The 20235-nt window shown below is 42.7% G+C and overlaps 1 protein-coding gene and 1 non-coding gene across 5 annotated transcripts in view; both read left to right on the top strand.

Annotated features, from left to right (window-relative positions):
- STRN (striatin) overlaps positions 1–19006 on the top strand; it is an 86469-nt gene extending 67463 nt beyond the window's left edge. For all 4 annotated transcript variants that reach the window (XM_060186867.1, XM_060186866.1, XM_060186869.1 and 1 more), the window contains 7 exons: positions 506–553; positions 1737–1858; positions 8886–9053; positions 11188–11328; positions 13636–13743; positions 15530–15616; positions 15695–19006. In XM_060186867.1, coding sequence (XP_060042850.1) covers positions 506–553; positions 1737–1858; positions 8886–9053; positions 11188–11328; positions 13636–13743; positions 15530–15616; positions 15695–15864 — 844 coding nt within the window. In that variant the 3' untranslated portion in view covers positions 15865–19006. The remainder of the gene's footprint in view (positions 1–505; positions 554–1736; positions 1859–8885; positions 9054–11187; positions 11329–13635; positions 13744–15529; positions 15617–15694) is intronic.
- Positions 13773–13879, top strand: LOC132537814 (U6 spliceosomal RNA). Its single transcript, XR_009549240.1, has one exon. It is a non-coding gene; the product is annotated as a U6 spliceosomal RNA (small nuclear RNA).
- Positions 19007–20235: the final 1229 nt, after the last annotated feature.

Genomic DNA, 20235 nt, shown 5'->3' with positions numbered 1-20235 from the left:
GAATATTCTAGTTTAACATTGGCTAGTTCAGCTAACAGTTTCCCGTAGAAACTTTTGTTATTTACAATTTCCCAAATATCTCTCCTCCTCATGTTTTTTCCTTCAGTCATGTAATTAAGGACATTTTTTTTTTCTTTATGTTTGCAGTCTGAGGTAGAAAAGCTGATACTTAAATGGGAGTAATGGTAGTATCTGTTGGTTTTCCCGGAAGTTGTGGATACTGATTATAATCCTTTTACAGTGTTGTAAGTAGTTGTCATATGCAGGGCTTTTTTTCAAATCCACACTACAGGATTTTCCTGCATGACAAGGCATGTGCCCTACTCGGTGAGCTGTGTCTCTCACCCAAGTGTCTTGTTTCTTGATGCTCTAACATTGCTGCTGGGTAAGCTTTCTTCTGTGTGCTAGAGCTGAGAATGGTATATTACCGAAGTATCGCTCTTTCTGATGTTTCGTCAGTCTCCTGAAGCCCAGGGTAGTAACAGTCCTTTCTCTCTTTGTGCAGGAGCACTGCCCTGGATGTGGAACCCATCTACACATTCAGGGCTCACAGGTAAGGGTGCTGTTCACCTGTTTCACGCCCGCCCACCCCACTGGGAGTTAGCACCATCACAGTGCTCTATTTTCTTTTCATTTGTGTATTTTTTGTGAACATGAGAGAAACCAGTACATAATTTATTGTTAGGACAAATTCTATCACTACCAATAAGGGATCCTCGCTGAAATGAGATCTTATTTTCATAATGCTTGCATGACACATACTTTTGAAATAAAATAGAAGAAGGTGGGTTTAAATAGCAGAAACCTTCACTGTTTCTCCTAGCAGGCAGCCTAGATAGGAATGCCCTGGAATTTGTGAGTGCCCCCAGATTGCATTTTTCGTTTTCACGTCAGTTGACAAGATATGCCTATTCAAGTCCTTTTTGTTTTATTTTATTGTAGTATTTATTTTTAATTAAAAATATTTATATTTTGTTTATTTTGGTTAGAGACAGTAATTGAGAAGGAAAGAGGCTGTAGAGAGACAGAGACACCTGCAGCACTGCTTCACCACTTTCGATACTTACCCCTGTAGTTGGTGTCTGGTGGCTTGAACCAAGGTCCTCATGCATGGTGGTGTGCACTTAGCCATGTGTGTGACACTGTCAGACCCCTCAGTTCCTTTTATTAAAAAGCTCAAATAGTAAATATTCTTTAGACTTTATAGCCCACATACTTTGTATTGTATGTCCTTGTTTGTTTCATATGCAGATGTGTAAAACAATACTTTTAAAATATATATGGCTGGGACAGTAGCATCCTTGGGTAGTGCACTGTTTTGCCATATGCATGACCCCAGGTCCAAGTCTGGCTTCTAGCACATTGAAGGAAGCTTCAGTTCTGTGGTGTCTTTCCCTTTCTTTCACTGCTTTTTTGTCTCTTTCTGAAAAATCATCCCACAGTGATAGAGCCCCACAGACACCCTAAAACACACACACACACTCACACACACACACACACACACACACTCACATACATAGCATTCTTCAGTTGAGAAGTGTGTAGAAACAGATGGCCAGCTATGCTTGGCTCCCATGGTTGAGCACCTCTGGTTTAGCAGAGTTAGAAAAATGATCCGTGCCTCAGTAGTGCCGAGCAGAAAGCAGGCAGTCATCTGAGTCACCAAGCACTCTTACTTCTGGTAAGTCCTCTTATGAAACTGATATTTGAGCATGGAAACGGATTTCTGTCTCCAGAGGCCCCGTGCTGTGTGTGGTGATGAGCAGCAATGGGGAGCAGTGCTACAGCGGCGGCACTGACGGGATGATCCAGGGCTGGAACACCACCAACCCCAACATCGACCCCTACGACTCCTACGGTAAGGGCCCTGGGGGCCGAGAGGACAGTTTTTCTGCCTCACACTTTTCACAGCACATGCTAGGCTAAAACAAGCTGCTTCTGAAAGCAAATTGTAGCAAGAGGCCTGCCTTTAATGTTCGAAACATAACCCCCCCTCTTTTTTGTATTTTTTCATTTCTATTTTTTATATTCATTTTCCCTTTTGTTGCCCTTGTTGTTTTTCATTATTGTTGTAGGTTTTTTTTATTGTTGATGTTGTCATTGTTAGATAGGACAGAGAGAAATGGAGAGAGGAGGGGAAGACAGGGGGAGAGAAAGATAGACACCTGCAGACTTGCTTCACTGCCTGTGAAGCGACTCCCCTGCAGGTGGGGAGCCGGGGGCTAGAACCGGGATCCTTAAGCCAGTCCTTATGCTTTGCACCATGTGTGCTTAACCCGCTGTGCTATTGCCCGACTCCCAAAACATTCCCCAAGAAATCGTTTCCCACCCCCCGTGTCTTGCTTGTTGGAAAGGCTGCTGGTTTGATTGACTTTGGCCCCTTCACCTTCAGTGTCTGTTCACTCCTCAGCCTGTTGTTACTGTCGCTGACTCATCACCAGAAGAGTGTTCTGTACTCTTCCTCTCCTAGCTGCATAGGCTGAGTTGGAAACTCCACACACACCACTCCATCCTTTTTGAAAGTTGTCCACTGCTGACTTTTTTTTGACACTTGACTGTGTGCCATGTTCCCTGTCCTTCCTTAACTTCTTTTATCTTTCTTGCCATTTATCAAAGTCCAGTTCCTGACACATTGTCTTGTATACATATCCTTCCTTCCTTCCTTTAAAAAAATTGTTAGTGGTTTAATATTGATTCACAAAATTGTAAGATAATAGGGATAGAATTCCATAAGTTTCTCACCACCAGAGTTCTGTGTCTCCATCCCCTCCATCGGAGACTACAGTAGTTCTCCCAAGGTCAATAATATGGGTTGATTTCTGTAACTACCTGTCTATATGTATACCTGTCTCTCTGTGTATTTTTTTTTCAATGCTCCTACCGTTACTTCCTAAGTCACCTTTACTATTTCTGGTATCCTTCCTATTTTCAATTCTTCTCTCAGATAAGAGTAATAGTGCCTGACTTACTCTGGTGTTTTTCAGATCGGCTTCCCTTTCATTGATGATGGTATAAAAATAAGATTTCTAGTGGCCAGGTTGTGGCACATCTTTGAGCGAGCCCCACAGTTAGTGTGGAAAGACCCAGGTTTGAGCCCCCAGGTCCCAACTGTAGGAGGAAAGCTTCACGAGTGGTGAAGCAGTGCTGTAGGTGCATCTCTGTCTCTCTCTCCTCTCTATCACTTCCTTCCCCCTCAATTTCTGACTGTCTCTATCAAATAAATAAAGATAATATATATATATATATATATATATATATATATATATATATATATATATATATATATATATATATTTTAAAATTAAGATTCCTGGTGACAGATGCTTTGGTTCCTGGTGGAAAGGGAGTTCAGAACCCTCTGGTTTATTTCCCCTATTATATACCCCTCAGGCAGTTTGAACCAGAATTCTTTTTGGAGTGCAGAAGGTGGGAGTCTAGCTTTTGTTAACTGCTTCTCTACTGGACATGGACATTGGCAGGCAGGACTCTGGAGAGGTGAGGTTGATGGACACATTGGTGAGATCATTTACCCAGGGAAGTCAGGATGGAATCATAGTAGCATCTGCAATTTGGTGGCTGAAAGGTAGTAACATGGAAAGCAGGATAAAGTACTTTAAGAATCAAAAGGTAGGAATAGAGCAGATGTAAGTAGGGACTTTAAGGAAGAAGGAAGCTAGGGAGTGTATTTTAGGTAGGTTCCTAGGAACCTATCTCCGTCTTAGAAATCTTTGCTTGAGCTTCATAGCTAACATGGGAGTGAAGCAGAAAGATTGTCTGGGAAGATGCCAGGATTGAGAAGAGAGCTATGTAAGCAGGATCAGGGCAGAGAGTTGCTCACACACTTGAGGAAAATATATAAATACAACAAACTGTTTGCCGTATCACTGTAGCCCTGGGATCCATATCTATTCATATTTAGCACAGGAGCCTGTGTAACCTCTGAATCCCTGTCAAACTGAGCTTGCAGTCCATGGTCACAGCTGGGAACATTCCAGGCTGCACTCACTTCAGAACCAGGCTTCCTCGAGTGGCAGAGCAGGATGACCCAGTCTTCCATCGGAGAGTGGGTCAGTTCCTACCATTTCTTATTTCACAGGGTATGATCCTGAAGAAGCTCTCTACCTCCTTCCCTTTCTCCCTCTCTCTTTTTTGTCTCTCCTCTCTCTCTCTCCTTCCTTCCTCCCGCCTCTCCCTTTTTCTCTCTTTCTTTCCTTCCTTTCTCCCTCTCTCTCTCTCTCTCTTTCTTTCTTTCTTTCTTTCTTTCTTTCTTTCTTTCTTTCTTCCTTTCTTTTGCCTTGTGCATATACTATACCACCACTGACTTGCCTCTCCAGGCTGATGTTTGCTTTAGTTTTGTTTTTATTTTATTTTGATTTGTTGGTGGAGCCAGACCCCCACACATGTGTAATATCACTACTCTGGGCTACTTTGTTGCTGTTGCTCAGATAGACAGAAAGGAGAGAAGCTTCACAGTATGTTTTTATTTTTAAATTTTTTATTTATAAAAAGGAAACATTGACAAAACCATAGGATAAAAGGGGTACAAATCCACACAGTTCCCCCCACCAGACCTCCGTATACCATCCCCTCCCCTGATAGCTTTCCTATTCTTTAACCCTCTGGGAGTATGGACTCAAGGTCATTTGTGGGGTACAGAAGGTGGAAGGTCTGGCTTCTGTAATTGCTTCCTCGCTGAACATGGGCGTTGACAGGTTGATCCATACTCCCAGCCTGCCTCTCTCTTTCCCTAGTGGGGAAGGGCTCTGGGGAAGTGGGGCTCCAGGAAACATTGGTGGGGTTGTCTGTCCAGGGAAGTCTGGTCGCATCCTGCTAGCATCTGGAACCTGGTGGCTGAAAAGAGTGTTAACATACAAAGCCAAATAAATTGTTGAACAATCATGGACCTAAAGGCTGGAATAGTGCAGATGAAGTGTTGAGGAGGGGGGTTCCTCCATTTTGTAGATAGCTAGTAGGCATATTTTCGTTATATTTCAAAGGGCCTGTAGCTATACTAGTGTTTTTTTTTTTTCCCTCTCTTTTTTTGCCTGAGCCTGAAATCTTATATGCAGGTGGATCCTAATTATTGTCTGGGGAGATGATGTCATGGAAAAGGAACAGAAAGCTGGATCAGGGAAGAGAGTAGCTCCCTAATATGGGAAAGGGGTATAAATATTGTTGACTATAAACCCCATCAATTTGATGTGATCTGGGGCCCATATTCAGCTTAGGAGCCTATGAGGCCTCTGCATCCCTATAGATCTGAGCTCACATTCTGTGGTCATGAGTAGGAACATTCCATGCTGCCCCAATCAGGACCCATCTTCCTCAGGTGTAGCATAGAGTATGTTGTCCATCCTCCCTTCAGAGCATGGAACATTCTCTACCATTGTTGATCCAAGTTGAGGGCAAGGTCCTATGGGGCCCACAAAGGGGTCTATTTTGTTGTTCCTGATAGAAGTGACCGTTACCACTGGAGAGAGGGATTTATTTGAGTTCTAGACCCATCAGGTCTGTTTGGGAATCTTAGGACTCCCTGATTAGGGCCCCAGATGGTGCACCTTTCCTTATGACCTTGTGAGCTGTTTCTTGGGCCCTTTATCTTTTTTTTTTTTTTTTTTTTTAAGAGAAGGCACTACCACAGTACCACTCTACCACCCATGGAACTCTGATGTTGTACATGGTACCCCCACATGATGCTGGGGGCTGAAATCTGGGTTCTTGAGTATGGTGAAATGTGCATTTTGCTAGGTATGTTGGCTCCTGGCTCTTTTTTTTTTTTTTCTTTTTTCTTTTTTAAGATTTTATTTAGTAGGAGTCAGGCGGTAGTGCAGAGGGTTAAGCGCATGTGGCGCAAAGCGCAAGGACCCCAGTTTGAGTCCCCGCTCCCCACCTGCAGGGGAGTCGCTTCACAAGTGGTGAAGCAGGTCTGCAGGTGTCTTTCTCTCCAACAGTGACAATATCAATAACAACAGCAACAATAATAACTACAAAAAAAGGGCAATAAAAGGGAATAAAGAAAGAAATAAATATTTTTTTAAAAAAAGATTTTATTTACTTATTAATGAGAAAGATAGGAGGGGAGAGAGAGAGAGAGATAGAAAGAACCAGACATCATTCTGGTACATGTGCTGCCAGGGACTGAACTTGGGACCTCATGTTTGAGATTCCAATGCTTTATCCATCTATCAGACCACTCGTCTGTCTTTATTTATTTATTGGATAGAGGCAGTCAGAAATTGAGAAGAAGAAAGAGGTAGGGACAGGGCGGGGGAAGAGGTACCTGCAGCAATGCTTCACCACTCTTGAAGCTTCTGCCTTGCAGGTAGGGGCTGGGGGCTTGAACATCGTAACACATGCACTCAACCAGGCGCACCACCACACAGCCCCAGTCCCGGATCTTATGTACATATTCTTTGGTAGCCTGAACCCACCTCAGTAGATTTCTGTGTTGACTCATCAGTTTCTTCTTGAAGTCTTCAAAGCATTTCAGATGACTTTTTCATTGTCTGACTGCCTATTGTTTCTTTCCTCAGTCTTGTGTTAACTTAAGAGTTATCCTTGATCCCTTGTCCGGCTTTAAATGACAGTGTTTCTTAGTGCATTTCTTCTGCTTTGGCTCATTTGCCACTTTCCTAGCAAGGTCATCATCCTCATTTGCTGAGACAATCTTCAGCCTTCATCTTGACCTCCTCCATTCTGGCCTCTCTGCTACAGCATTAGCTGCCTAAATACAGGGTTAACCTCACTGCTAGGAAACACTTCAGTGGTTTCCTATTACTTGCGGGATCCTGTCCTAGTGCCTTAATGAGTATTAGAAATAACCAAGGAACTGGCCACAGTCATGTCATTTTCTTTCTGTCCCAGACTTCACACTGCAGCTGTGCTGACCTGCTTGTCAGTTTCCTCACACATAAGTCATTTTCCTTCTGTGGCTCTGTAGGCACTACCTCCTTTGCCAGGAATGCCCCCCACTGTGCAGACTGGCCAGATCTGTGCAGGTTAAATGTCTGTCTCCCAGAAACCTTTCCCTTATTCCAAGTTACTCCCCAGAATCCCGGGTGTCTGCCAGTATTGTCCTTACCACATGCCTTTTAGGACGGGGTTGGCAGCCCTGCCTCCTTGTCGTCTTTATGGCCACAGCATCTAGCATCACAGCATATGAAAACACAGTCTGTGGCTTTAGATGTCCTGTAGTATATCTGAGACATGATGAAAGGCAGAAACACCATTGGCATTTTAAGTAGGTGGATGTGAGCTGTCCTGGCGGTGCTGCTCCAGAGAGTCAGCGTGAGGAGCGTATCTTTCACCAGGAGACGGTGCTTCCAGCCCTCCGCTCACTCCTTCCTCACATCCTCCCAGCAGTTACTGCTATTGGAGGATTCGGGGAGACCTTTCAATCTGGTTCATGTCTGTGTGAGTGTCCTAGGTCCCAGGAAAATTGCCTGTCTTAGCACTGTAAAAGTGACCTAGCTAATTGTCTCCAGCATCCAAAACAGCTTAGAGGGAAAACAGAACTTTGAGTACTTTTCCCCAAAGGAATAGGAGTTGTGCGTTATCTGAAAGTGCGTGTCGCCCTGGGGTTCTCTGCCTCCCTGGCCACTGTTGGCGGAGACCGGGCCAGCTTCTAGGGGTCTTAGGGGGGCTCTGGTAACGAGAGTAATGTGCACAGAGAGGAAGGAAGCACACAATCAACCAGCTCCGGGAGAAGCCTCTAGGACGACTTCTTTATTGGGGGATACAAGCAAGTAGATTTACCCATAGTTGAGAGAGAAGGTTGAGGTAATCACTAACCCACACACAATGCATAGTTACATCTGTGACCTACCAAGTATTTGATCACAACTGGAAAGTTACCATATAAGGTCTGGTCATGAGCTCACAATGCATAGGCAGACATTTTTCTTAAGGGTAAATTACAAGCACCTCCAGGCAGGGAGGAAGGGAGCAGTTTGAGCAAAGCCAGGATATTTCCGGTGGGTTTCAGATTGACCATACACAGTGATTCATGGCCTTTGTTCAAAAGGGATGGGGGAGCATGTACAGGAAGGTGCCCCATCCGGAAAAGCCCATCCATCATAAGTTCAGGAGATCAGGAGGGACCTGCCTAATGTCTCTTCCCCTTAGGAGGGAGGGAACTCGAGGTCAGTCTGCTCAAACTCTCATGGAAATAATGGTTTGGACTTCCCAGTCAGAAAGCCCCTTCCCCACATGAAAGTAAATTAAATCCAAGTGATTTACGGCTGGAGAGACAGCTCTCAGCTGGTAGAGTGTATGACTTGCATGCAGGAGATCGGTACCACAGGTACTGGACTGGTGTTCTGGCCTATATGTTCCCCTCATAAAAACCAGTATTAAAAGAAAAAGTACGAGTGATTTGTATTAGCATGTGTTTTTTTGTTTGTTTGTTTGCTTATATTAGACATGGAAAAGGGATAGAGAAATAGAGTACATCATTTGTTTTTATTCATTATTGAATAGAGAAAGAAATTGAGAGGGGAGGGAGGAGAGAGAGAGAGAGAGAGACCTGCAGATCTGCTTCACTACTCATGAAGCTTTCCCCCTGCAGGTGGGGGCCAGGGGCTTGAACCCAGGTCCTTGCGCACTGTCATGTATGCACTTAACCAGGTGCGCCACCTCCTGGCCCTCCCAGTAAATCATTATTTTAAGGAGAAAAATGTATATCTATACATTTTAATTTGTAAATATAAAAGTCTACAGTTGTATATTTCCAAGTCTTCTTAGAATTGCTGTGGAATTTAGAAAAATAGAGGCTACAAGTCCCATCCTGTCCTGTCACCGGGTGATCTGTTTTGTGTCCCTCTCTGGAGCTCATGTGCCAGTGTGATTGGCTTTCCCTCCTGACTGCACCCCCTTTGCTTTTGCAGACCCTTCTGTGCTGAGAGGCCCTCTGCTGGGTCACACGGATGCCGTGTGGGGACTGGCGTACAGCGCTGCCCACCACCGCCTGCTGTCCTGCTCGGCAGACGGCACCCTGCGTCTGTGGAGCACCACCGAGCTGGCTCCGGCCCTGAGCGTCTTCAGTGATAACCAAGGTGCCTGCTTTCTCCGACAGTTTCATTGCGTCATTTATAAAACACTTAGCTCTAAAACAGTCATTAGAGGGTAGGACAAACTCTTCCTGTTGTAATGGAGGTTTTTTTTTTTTTTTTTTTTTTGCAGTGAAAGTTTACATATTTCAAGTTCCAATTTAAAAGTAAGGCATTAGGCGAAAGAGCACTCATGCTAAAGTTTTGAAAATTGAGATATTTAAAGACAGTGAAAAGTGGACTTTAAGGGTCTGTTTCAATAAGTTTGATAATAAGTTTTCCCTGTCAAGGTCAACATTCCCTTTACCTGCCCAGAGTATCTGAATGACTTGCTTAAGATATTGAGCTACGTTTAAAAGCAGTCAGTTTTTATCCATACACACTTTCATCCTCCTGTTTTTTTAAGTTTAAATTTTTTTAATTTATTATCTTTATTTATTGGATAGAGACAGCCAGAAATCAAGAGGGGGGGGTGATAGAGAGGGAAAGAGACAGAGAGACACCTGCAGCCCTGCTTCACCACTTGTAAAGTTTCCCCCTGCAGGGGGGGACCAGGGGCTCGAACCCGGGTCCTTGCGCATTGTAATACGCTCAACCAGGTGCGCCACCACCCGGCCCCTTTAAGTTTATATTTAAGGTTGAAGTCTTACCCTACTATGACAGATAAAAAGTATCTTCTCAGGGAGCCAGGCGGTAGTGCAGCGGGTTAAGCGCACATGGCACAAAGTGCAAGGACTGGTGTGAGGATCCCAGTTCGAGCCCCCAGCTCCCCACCTGCAAGGGAGTCGCTTCACAAGCGGTGAAGCAGGTCTGCAGGTATCTATCTTTCTCTCCCCCTCTCTGTTTCCCCCCATCTCTCTTCATTTCTCTCTGACCTATCCAACAATGAAGACAGACAACAATAATAACTACAACAATAAAAAGAAACAAGGGCAACAAAAAGGGAATAAATAAATAAATAAATAAATATTTTTTTAAAAAAGTATCTTCTCCATTAGCTTTCATGACAAGCCTCTAGGCTTTGATGAGTGGCCTCCATTTGATAACTTGCATGACTCTATCAATAAATGCCAATTTGAAAAATTTTACTTCTTATGTTCCTTATTTTTAATGTTAGAATTCCTGATAATAGATACACTTATTGTAGCCCAGGTGGTGATGAAGTGCATAAAGAATTAGATTCTCAAAGATGAGGTCCTAAGTTCTGTCTCCAGTGTCACATATGTCAGAGTGATGCTCTGGTTCTCTTTCTCTTTCTTTTATCTGTCATAAATAGATAGATAGATAGATAGATAGATAGATAAATGAGAAATGGAGGAGAGAGAGATTTTTAAAATGAAAAATTCTGGGGCCAGGTGGTGGTGCACCTGGTTAAGTGCATATACTGCAATGCGCCAGGGGCTCAGGTTCAAAGACGCTGGCCCCTGCCTGCAGGGGGAAAGCTTCACAGATGGTGAAGCAGGGTTGCAGGTGTCTCCCTCTCTATCTTCCTGTCCTCTCTCAATTTCTCTGTCTCTATCCAATAATAAATAAAATACTTTTTTTTAAAGAAATGAAGAATTCCCACAATGGCACTTTAAACCCAGGTTGAGCCGGAAAAAAAACCTTGAAGTATATGTTTTCTGAATAAAGCTTTGTGTTTCATGAGTGTTCCTGAGTACGAGGTAGAAGTAAGCTAAACAGATAAGGATAATAGGCCAGGCAGTATCTAAACAAAGCAAGAGAAATACTCTTCATTGAATGCTTAGGATCAGATTCTTTTTGTTGTTGTTGTTGTTGTTATTTTTATTGATTTAATTATGAACTACAAGTCCGTTGGATAAAAAGGGTACATACAATTCCACAGTTCCTACCACCAGAGTTCTGCATCCTGTCCCCTCCATTGGAAGCTTTCCTATTCTTTATCCCTCTGGGAGCATGGACCCAGGATCATTATGGGGTGCAGAAGGCAAAAGTTCTGGCTTCTGTAATTGCTTCCCTGCTGGACATGGGCACTGGCAGGTCTGGGATCAGATTCTTATTTTAATACCGGGCTGATGTACTACTTAAGAAGCTCAGGCCCCTGTTTGTTTTGCTGTATTTTCAGCTTGTTGTCACTTTCTAATTGCCTTTCTGTTTGGATATGTTCTGATTCTTCTAGAATTGGGAATTCCTGCCTCGGTGGACCTAGTGAGCAGTGACCCAAGCCACATGGTGGCATCGTTCAGCAAAGGCTACACGAGCATCTTTAACATGGAGACACAGCAGCGCATCCTCACTTTAGAATCCAATGTAGATACGAGTATGTATTAGCAAGACAGAAGATAAATGCTTAAATCAGGATGTTTTATTTCCCTGTTTTTGTTTTAAATTAGTGATTTAACAATGCTTTTTACAAAATTAAAATGTTTCAGGGAATAATTCTGCACCCACACTTGGTGTGTATGAATCAGCACTCTCCTCTCTCCACCCAGCTTTTCCGTGCTCCCCCTTGCCCTGGCCACCACAGTTCTCACAAAATCTAAGAGAGTTTGGTTGCTATTGTTTCTGCAAGTTCATTTGTTTCAGTAATCTTGATTCTACATAAAAGCAAAACCCTTCACATCCTTACGTATGCTACTTAGCATAAGCACTTCCAGTTCCACCCGTTTTGTTAGGACAACACTTTTAATTATCCATTTACATTCTCAAGCCATGAGGACATAGCAAAACCTAAAACCAGGTAAAGGCAACAATGCAAAGAGGAGCAATATGCTGTCTTTTCTCAGACTTGACAGCACTTACTCACAGTGCTTCTGGCATCATGTGCTCTGCACGCACATTTGTATACCAGTTTTAAATAGGTGCTTTTGAGTAGCGTTTTAAAATTGACTAGAATTAATAGTTATTGGAGTCAATTGTGAAAAACAGTTGTCGTTATAAGAGGCTCTGCCTCCTAAATCATTAACCGTGGTAACTTAGAATGATATAATGGTTTCTAGTTGACACAAGAGTTTGGGTTAAGTTTATCCATCTTTACAATATGCCATACGGGGTGAAATTGCATTTGTGCTGTTATATCTGGAGTTTAACTTTACACCAAATGATTAATTTTTCAATTCTGTTTGAAGAATATACTATCTGTTTGAATCTTAACAGAAATCACCAGTTTATCTTAAATGATTAGTTACTGATTTCTTCCAAATCAGAGATTTTAGGAGGAACTTGTCACAGTGCAGGCATCGTCTTTGACAGTTGCCTGGTTTACAGCAGCCACCTGTATGTAGAAGCTAGACTAGGCAACTGACTTTGTCAGCTGATTCTGATGGAGTCACCACCTCCTCAGGTCCTTGGCTCATTCATTGTGGGCTTTGTGACATGTCATTACCATTTGCATTATGCATGTATTTGAGAATTTTTATTTATTTATTTATTTCCTCCAGGGTTATTGCCAGGGCTTGGTTCCTGCACCAGGAATCCACTGCTCCCGGAGACCATTTTTCCCCCTTTTGTTGCCCTTGTTGTTTTATCATTGTTGTGGTTATTATTATTGTTATTGCTGTCATTGTTGAATAGGACAGAGAGAAATGGAGAGAGGGGGAGAGAAAGACAGACACCTGCAGACCTGCTTTACCACCCGTGAAGCAACTCCCCTGTAGGTGGGGGAGCCGGGGGCTTGAACCAAGATCCCTATGCTGGTCCTTGCGCTTGGCGCCACGAGCGCTTAATCCGCTGCGCCACCGCCCGACTCCCTGAGATCTTTTTAATTGATTATTTTTGTGTGTGAGGATGAGCAGAGCATCACTCCACCACCGATGGAGCTTTTGCTTTGTCTTTGGTGCTGTCATGTGGTTGGCTTTGCCGAGACCTCACACACGCTGGACTGCCCTCTACTACTGAGTCACTCCCTGGCTAAATTGGTTAAACCTGAAGTACTTGTAAAGATTAATAAATTGTGGACCTTCGTGTCTCTCCTGGGGGTCTACATGCCTACATGGCTTGTACTTTCTTCTCCTTTTCTGTCCTTACTTTCTCCCAATAAATGCTCATCTTCTCCCTGGGCTGGGGGAGGGGAGACGCTAATAAATTGTGCAGAAAGGATGCTGTTAGGGTGCTGACTATTATATAAGATGCCAAACGTGGTAGATTGTCAGATGTAACTATTACTTTATGAGAAAAAGAAAAATGGAGGGTTAAGAAGCTGTCATGTTTATCTTTTGATGTAACCATGTGAGAAAGACCTCTAGGTACAGGAAGAGTTGATAGTTAAAACTGGGAATGATCTATATGTAGACAATGATGGAGTTTATTAATACAGCAGAAATGCGACAGGAATTTGTAGGATAGGAATTGTCAGTGACTCCTGGCTTAGCACGTAGCACATAGGTAGTAGCTGATGGAAAGAGAGATGGATTTAATTCTTTGTGAGAATTGCTCCTTTCTCAGGATAGCATTATAACTCAGGTGATTTTCATTTGCTGCCATTCAGATGATGTCATTGCAGAATAAAGACCATATAAAAGTCACACCACGTATTCATTAGTTTCTTACGTGAGTATCTAGTTCTCTTTTTTGCAAAGAAAGGGTAGCTCTGATTAATTTGTATTGCTCTTCTAATCTTTCTTTTTAGCAGCCAACTCTTCCTGCCAAATAAATAGAGTCATCAGTCACCCCACTCTCCCCATCAGCATCACTGCACACGAAGACAGGCACATCAAATTCTATGATAACAACACAGGTAAGGTTTCATTAAAAGTGATTGTTCTGGTGCTCGCTTCGGCAGCACATATACTAAAATTGGAACGATACAGAGAAGATTAGCATGGCCCCTGCGCAAGGATGACACGCAAATTTGTGAAGCGTTCCATATTTAAAAAAAAAAAAAGTGATTGTTCTGAAAGCAAGAGGCATTTCCACTCTTCGCAGGTTCATTTTGGTGTTACTTGATGATGTTATAGTCAGGGATTAGGCAGCGAATCTCACATTCTTAGCTCACTTTCTGTTCATTCTATCCGAAACTGCAAGAACTAGTCTTCATGGTAGTATCCAGAGTCTTCAAGGTATCTTTTAAGTTCATAAAGACTGTTTTGGCTCTATGAATTGAGGTTATCACTAGGAATACACTGAAAAACACACTCAACTACCAATAAAAATCACTGGTGGCTGTAAACATATTGAGGAAGAGTAGAAACATGTTGAAAGTAGAGGCAGGGGAGTTGGGGGATAGCACAGTGGGTTAAGCGCACATGGCGCAAAGCGCAAGGACTGGCATAAGGATCCCGGTTGAGCCCCCGGCTCCCCACCTGCAGGGGAGTCACTTCACAGGTGGCGAAGCAGATCTGCAGGTGTCTATCTTTCTCTCCCCCTCTGTCTTCCCCTCCTCTCTCCAGTTTTCTCTGTCCTATCCAACAACAACAAAAATAATAACTACAACAACAATGAAAAACAACAAGGGCAACAAAAGGGGAAATAAATATTAAAAAAATGTTTAAAAAGGTAGAGGCATGTGGCTGTTCCCTTTTGTTTTATACGGATAATGTCATACCCTTCAGTGATTGAATAGTCTTAGTGTTGTAGATGCAAAGTCATTTGGTCATATCTACTGTTTTCCATGGACTGCTCTGTATCATAATGCTGTTACATCTTTATTGACTTGAATCGGATCATAACGGCCATATTTCATCAATCAATAGGAAATTCATGAATAATTTCTTTATTAACATCCAGGTTTACCTTAGTTTCTGCCATATTTAGGTCCCAGAACCAAGGTTGACTTTAGTTAGCTGTTAGTATTGAGTTATTTGTTATCTTTAATCCTTTTCTATTTTTTATTCCTACCAAAATTGTGACCTGCTTTTCCCCTCCCCGCCTTTTTTTACTTTTTTGTTTGTTTTCTGTTTTATTGCCACCAGAGTTATCACTGGGTCTTGGTGCTGGCACTAAGAATCCACTGCTCCTGGTGGCCATTTTTTCTCTTTTCTAATTTTTAATAGATAGGACAGAGAGAAATTGAGGAAAGAGAGGGAGAGAGACAGATAGATACCTGCAGAACTGCTTCACGCTTCACGAAGCGTTCCCCTGTAGGTGGCGGGTGGGGAGGGGGGCTTGAACCCAGGTCCTTGTGCTTAGTAATATGTGTACTTAACCAGGTGCACCAACCCCCTCCCCACTTTTCTGTCTTGTCTCATTTCTTCTGATCCTATAATTCTTGTACTTTGCCTGAAGTTATAGGATGCAAAGTGGGTGATTAATAATGTCTAAGTTATCATTAGTGAAGGGAAGCATTTGTGTGCAAATTACTGATTTCTGTACTGTGGTTTGAGAGGGAAAAATGAGTGACATTGGAGCTCATCATTGACATTATCAGAGTAAGGAGGGAGACACATGATGTGTCAGCTGGCAGAAAAGCTATTGATGCCTTGAGTGATCACAGGGGATGATTGGAGAAACCAGTCGCTGTAGCTGGCTTGTACTCTGGAGATGAAAAGTCACTAATAAAGAGTCATAATTTCTTTTTTCCAAAGGCAAGCTGATCCACTCAATGGTAGCCCACCTAGAAGCTGTCACAAGTTTAGCAGTTGACCCTAACGGGCTATACTTGATGTCTGGCAGTAAGTATATTAGCTGTGGATTTTTTGTTTGCCCTCACCATGCCCATGCAATACAGTTCTCCCTTTCTTTTGTTGTAGGTCATGACTGTTCAATCCGTTTATGGAACCTGGAAAGTAAGACCTGTATTCAAGAGTTCACAGCTCATCGGAAAAAGTTTGAGGAATCCATTCATGACGTGGCTTTCCACCCATCCAAGTGCTATATAGCCAGCGCCGGAGCTGATGCACTGGCCAAAGTCTTCGTATGACACAGTGCATCCTCTTCACCTTCTAGCTCTTTATAATCAGCTGCACAGGAGAGATCCAGAAGATCAGGGCAGGAATCAACTCAGGCTGCCCTTTTGTTCTGCGGAAGGAGCACAGAGAACATTGGTCAAAGTATAGTTTTGCAATTCGTACACTGTTTTCTAGAACTAAAAGTTTGTTCAGGTTGCTGCAAGCCCAGCTGAATTTGTGAGTCTGAAAACTATTTCAAATCCTACACACACACCCCCATAGGCGTTTTTATTTCCGAGGTGGCTCCAATTCGCTAGGCAGACCTGAGCAAACATAGGTTTAACTTGTCCCTGTTGAGTAATTGGGACAGACTACAAGGGATCATCAAAAAGTAGATGGCTGGAAGTGAGTAGAGGAAGAGCAGAAATTTAGACCTGACCGACTTCTTCTCAGAGGAGTCTCGTTCAACATCCTAGGTAGTCAAAGCAGTAATCTACCATCTCTGCTGTTCTAGCCCTACATGCATTAACCTCCAGGTGCAGTGTTCAAATGAGGTTTTAATTTAGCTCTCCTTTCCACTATGCTCACGAAGCACCTGACAAAGCATTTACCTATGAGGGGAAAACAGCAAATGCAATAATATGTCAGATATATTATTATGCAGAAATGCTAAATAAATCTTTAGTTTGTAAGCAGATTTCTATATTGTATTACAGGTTTGAAAATATATTTGGTACCATTCTTAAAAGTTTAGCTGTTAAAAGCACTCACCATTATGAAGAATTGTTGACAGAGTCTGCTTTTACTAAAGGATTTAACTTATTTGGGCTTAAGATTCTGTTTATTTTTAAGGGAAAGCAGGGCATATCTTGAGACTAATTTGTATTAATTTTAAAATTCACTTTATTCCTGCAATATTTACAGCATCCATGATTATTTCACATCTATGAAATCGTACCTTTCAAATGGTTGAAAAGGCCCAAGTGCTCACTTAGCAACACCCATGCTAACCGTGCTTCACGTGTTTCCTTCTTCTTTGTCTCTCATGTTCAGATCATCCAACACATACCAAAAATAGTCACAGTGATCAATGTTAACAGTCCAAAGGGTATGGTTAAGTCGCAGGCAGCTGCTTTTGCAGAAGTGCTAAATAAAGCAAATGTTTTGTACCCCAGACGTCCTCTATTCCTATCTCCAAGAAGAGCCTCCTGGAAGCCTGGGTGGAAGTTCAGTGCTTCCTGTTGGCTAAGAGTTCTGTGTTCCTCTCTCCCTCTGTTTCCTCTGCTGTTGACGTAGAGTACCTGGCATGTGTAAACAGACAGTGAGTGGGTCAGTATTGCTTCTGGGGAAACTCCTGCTAGAGTCTCAACTCCCCAAGGTCCCCTTACCTGTGACCCACTTAAGGCCAGCCCTGGGGACTCTCGGTGACCTAGCTCTTGGGGCCTGTTGTTAGACCTCTTTCCTATAACACTTGGTCTCTCCTTGTGTTCCCTTGTTTGCCCAGAATCTCAGGAGACCAATCTAGATATTAGAAATAATTACTAATGCCTATTTCCCCCCAGCTAAATGTCTATACAACAAACTGAGACGTTAAAAGGCTCAGATCCATAAGTACTTGGACCCTCTCTCTATTGGAATTCCTACATTCCTACCGCCACACATCCCTCTGTGATCACAGTGATGCTTCTCACCATGACATGTATGTCTGCTCTATGCAGAAGTATTCTGGTGGTAATTTTTCTTCAAAATCTGCTTGTGTGCACCTAGAATTCTGCAGTATACATGCAGATTTTCTTTTGAGCTAAAGCCCTGTAGTGGCCTGGTCTGAACACTTTAGAGGTCTGCTTTAAGATGTGGATCCAGCTCCCTTGTCCTTTGATTAGTGCTTTGGTGCCATGTGGACTCATGAGTCTCCTTTGTATAAGCGAATGAATTGACCCAGACACAACCCATGTGGTGAATGTGCGTGTTCCTGTGCAGATGTTAGAATCTCACACTCTATCTGGTAAACTTTTCTTTGGGTTCTTCCTGTTGTGAAGAAATGGCTCTGCAGCACACCTGAACATTTCGTTTGGGTGCCTAACTGGGTGTCCTGTGAACGACTGCAAAGCTTTCCCACCACTTCCTGCTTTAATTCCCTCCCAAGCTCTTGAGTGTCTCTCTGTATCTGAAATTCTCAAACCCCAGACATTGTCTTCCGTGAGTAGAAAGTCCCCATGAGACGTATAGACTAGATACCCAGCAGAGACTGAGACCGCTGGAAGTTCCATAGTGAGCAGCCACTGGGCGTGAGGAGACTGTCCATAGACGCAGACTCTGCAGCAGCACCCCACAATGGACCACAGCCCAGAAATGAGCCAAAGCTGCGACCCCTGCAGACAGAAGCGCACATACCCCTCAGCCCATCGGCAGTGTGGTGAAACCCCACCCAAACGAACAAAGCCAGGACTCAGACACTCACTGAAACGCTTTTACAGTGCTTGATTTCTAAATATTTGGGGTGACTTGTATTGGAATGGGTGTGAAAATGAGCCAGGGGGTGGGCGTGTGGCGGCGAGCTTGCTGTACGCTCTCCACGCCTGGCTGTCACTGGCTCAGGGCCACTCCCGCCGTAGCCGTGTAATGACCTTCAGTATTTTTCTGTTGAACAAGTTTTAGAGCCCCCCCCCTTTGTTGAGCAGACAGTCATCCCAAAGTAGTTAGCTTTTGTAATCATTTCAGTTCTGACTAAAACGGCGGCGGGGGGAGGGGTGGAGGGAATTGAACTATGACACTGATAATGAGAAACTTTTTTTTTTGGGTTAACCTTTCATTCCTTCAGTATTCTTGCTATAAATTTCCTTTTAGAGATAATGAAAATTTATTTGAAAATGTCTAAAATGTATGTATATTTTATAAATATATATTATATATATCACAGGAATATATATAATATATAAACTATATATCTATATAAAACCATAGGTGCATTTTACTGTTTTGTATTTTCATTTTTTGGAGGTGTAGTGTATACAGAGGTAACGATGAGATGATGAGCGTTGTGCTGTTTGCTTTTGCGGTATAATATATAGTTCTAAATGTTTAAATTCCTGTACATACTATATTCATTAGAGGCTAGCATGCTTGTTTTAAAAGACTGTCATTCTAGTTTATTAAAATCTGAATGTAAGAAAACTTGGCTATTCAAATGTGAATTGAACAATATTCCATTCTCAGTACTGAACTATTTCCATTGGACATTTTGGCTTTTTAACAGAATTGAGTAGATCACAAAGGCAATAGCTAGAGAATGAGAGGTGCCTTTCAAAATCAAAGCAGCCTTATAGTGTGAAGGTTGTCTGTGTCAGTGTGTAGGGGGTGAGAGAGAGAGAGAGAGAGAGAGAGAGAGAGAGTGTGTGTGTGTGTGTGTGTGTGTGCGCGTGCGTGCGCAAGTGCGTGTGCCTGCCAGTCTGAGCACCCTGATTTGTGACCGTTCGTGTCCTTTCAATGTCTCTGCTCAACTTCTCGGTCTTCAGGGGACATCTCATGCACAGACAGCTGTCATGGTGCTCCTCTGAGCACTACATGTACTTTCCAAGAAATTTGAATGTGAATCCCTTGAATATTTCAGGAGAGAGAGATAGAAAAAATATATGTTTCTCATGTATAGAAATATATATTCCTCAAGGTAAAAGAAATGATTGGTTCACTGGAATTATGGGATTGTGGGATTTCTGATGTTGACTAAGTCAATGTGATTTTTTACAGACCTAAGTTTTTTGTAGTATTACACCTATTCCCCTCTTACATAAGAGAATGTCTTGAAGTTCTTTCGTGATGAAGATTCAACTCATAAAAGTTATTTTTAGGTCAGACACCTTAACTAGCTAAAATTCCACCTAAGAGTTGCCTCCAGCTCTTCAAATGGCATCTTTCATATCTACCTCGTTGTCATTGCTGCCATTTTAACGAAATCAGATCTTTCCAACATCCGAAATGATGGCTGGATGCAATTTAAAAATCTGTGTTGGTGCTTCTCTCAGACTTGGCCATTTCAGTTACATTGAACTAAGATGTCACAAATCAGAGTGAAAGACGCAGAATCTTTCTCTTGAAAGAACTGCTTCAGGCGTGCGGTCATTTTTGATAGCAGGGATGGTCCATCTCTGGTCAGTGTATGTTTGTGTGCTGTTTTCAACCAAGAACCAAACTGTTAATTGGATTTACCTGGAAAAAAGAGCTCTTGACTCTGTTCTCTGATTTACTCTACTCTTTGAGAGCTATGTCAAGACTTAAGTGCAAAACTCTTACTTTTATTCACTCAGATGTTGCCTCGTTAATGTGTTGCCTGTTGGGTTATTTATGTAATAGCAGTGCTATGAGTGTTTGACACTGGGATTCAGGTCATGTAAAAGTAGTAGCTG

The sequence above is a fragment of the Erinaceus europaeus genome, chromosome 3, assembly GCF_950295315.1.
Source record: "Erinaceus europaeus chromosome 3, mEriEur2.1, whole genome shotgun sequence".
NCBI classification, from domain to species: domain Eukaryota; kingdom Metazoa; phylum Chordata; class Mammalia; order Eulipotyphla; family Erinaceidae; genus Erinaceus; species Erinaceus europaeus.
This window is presented reverse-complemented; position numbering and strand designations above follow the sequence as displayed.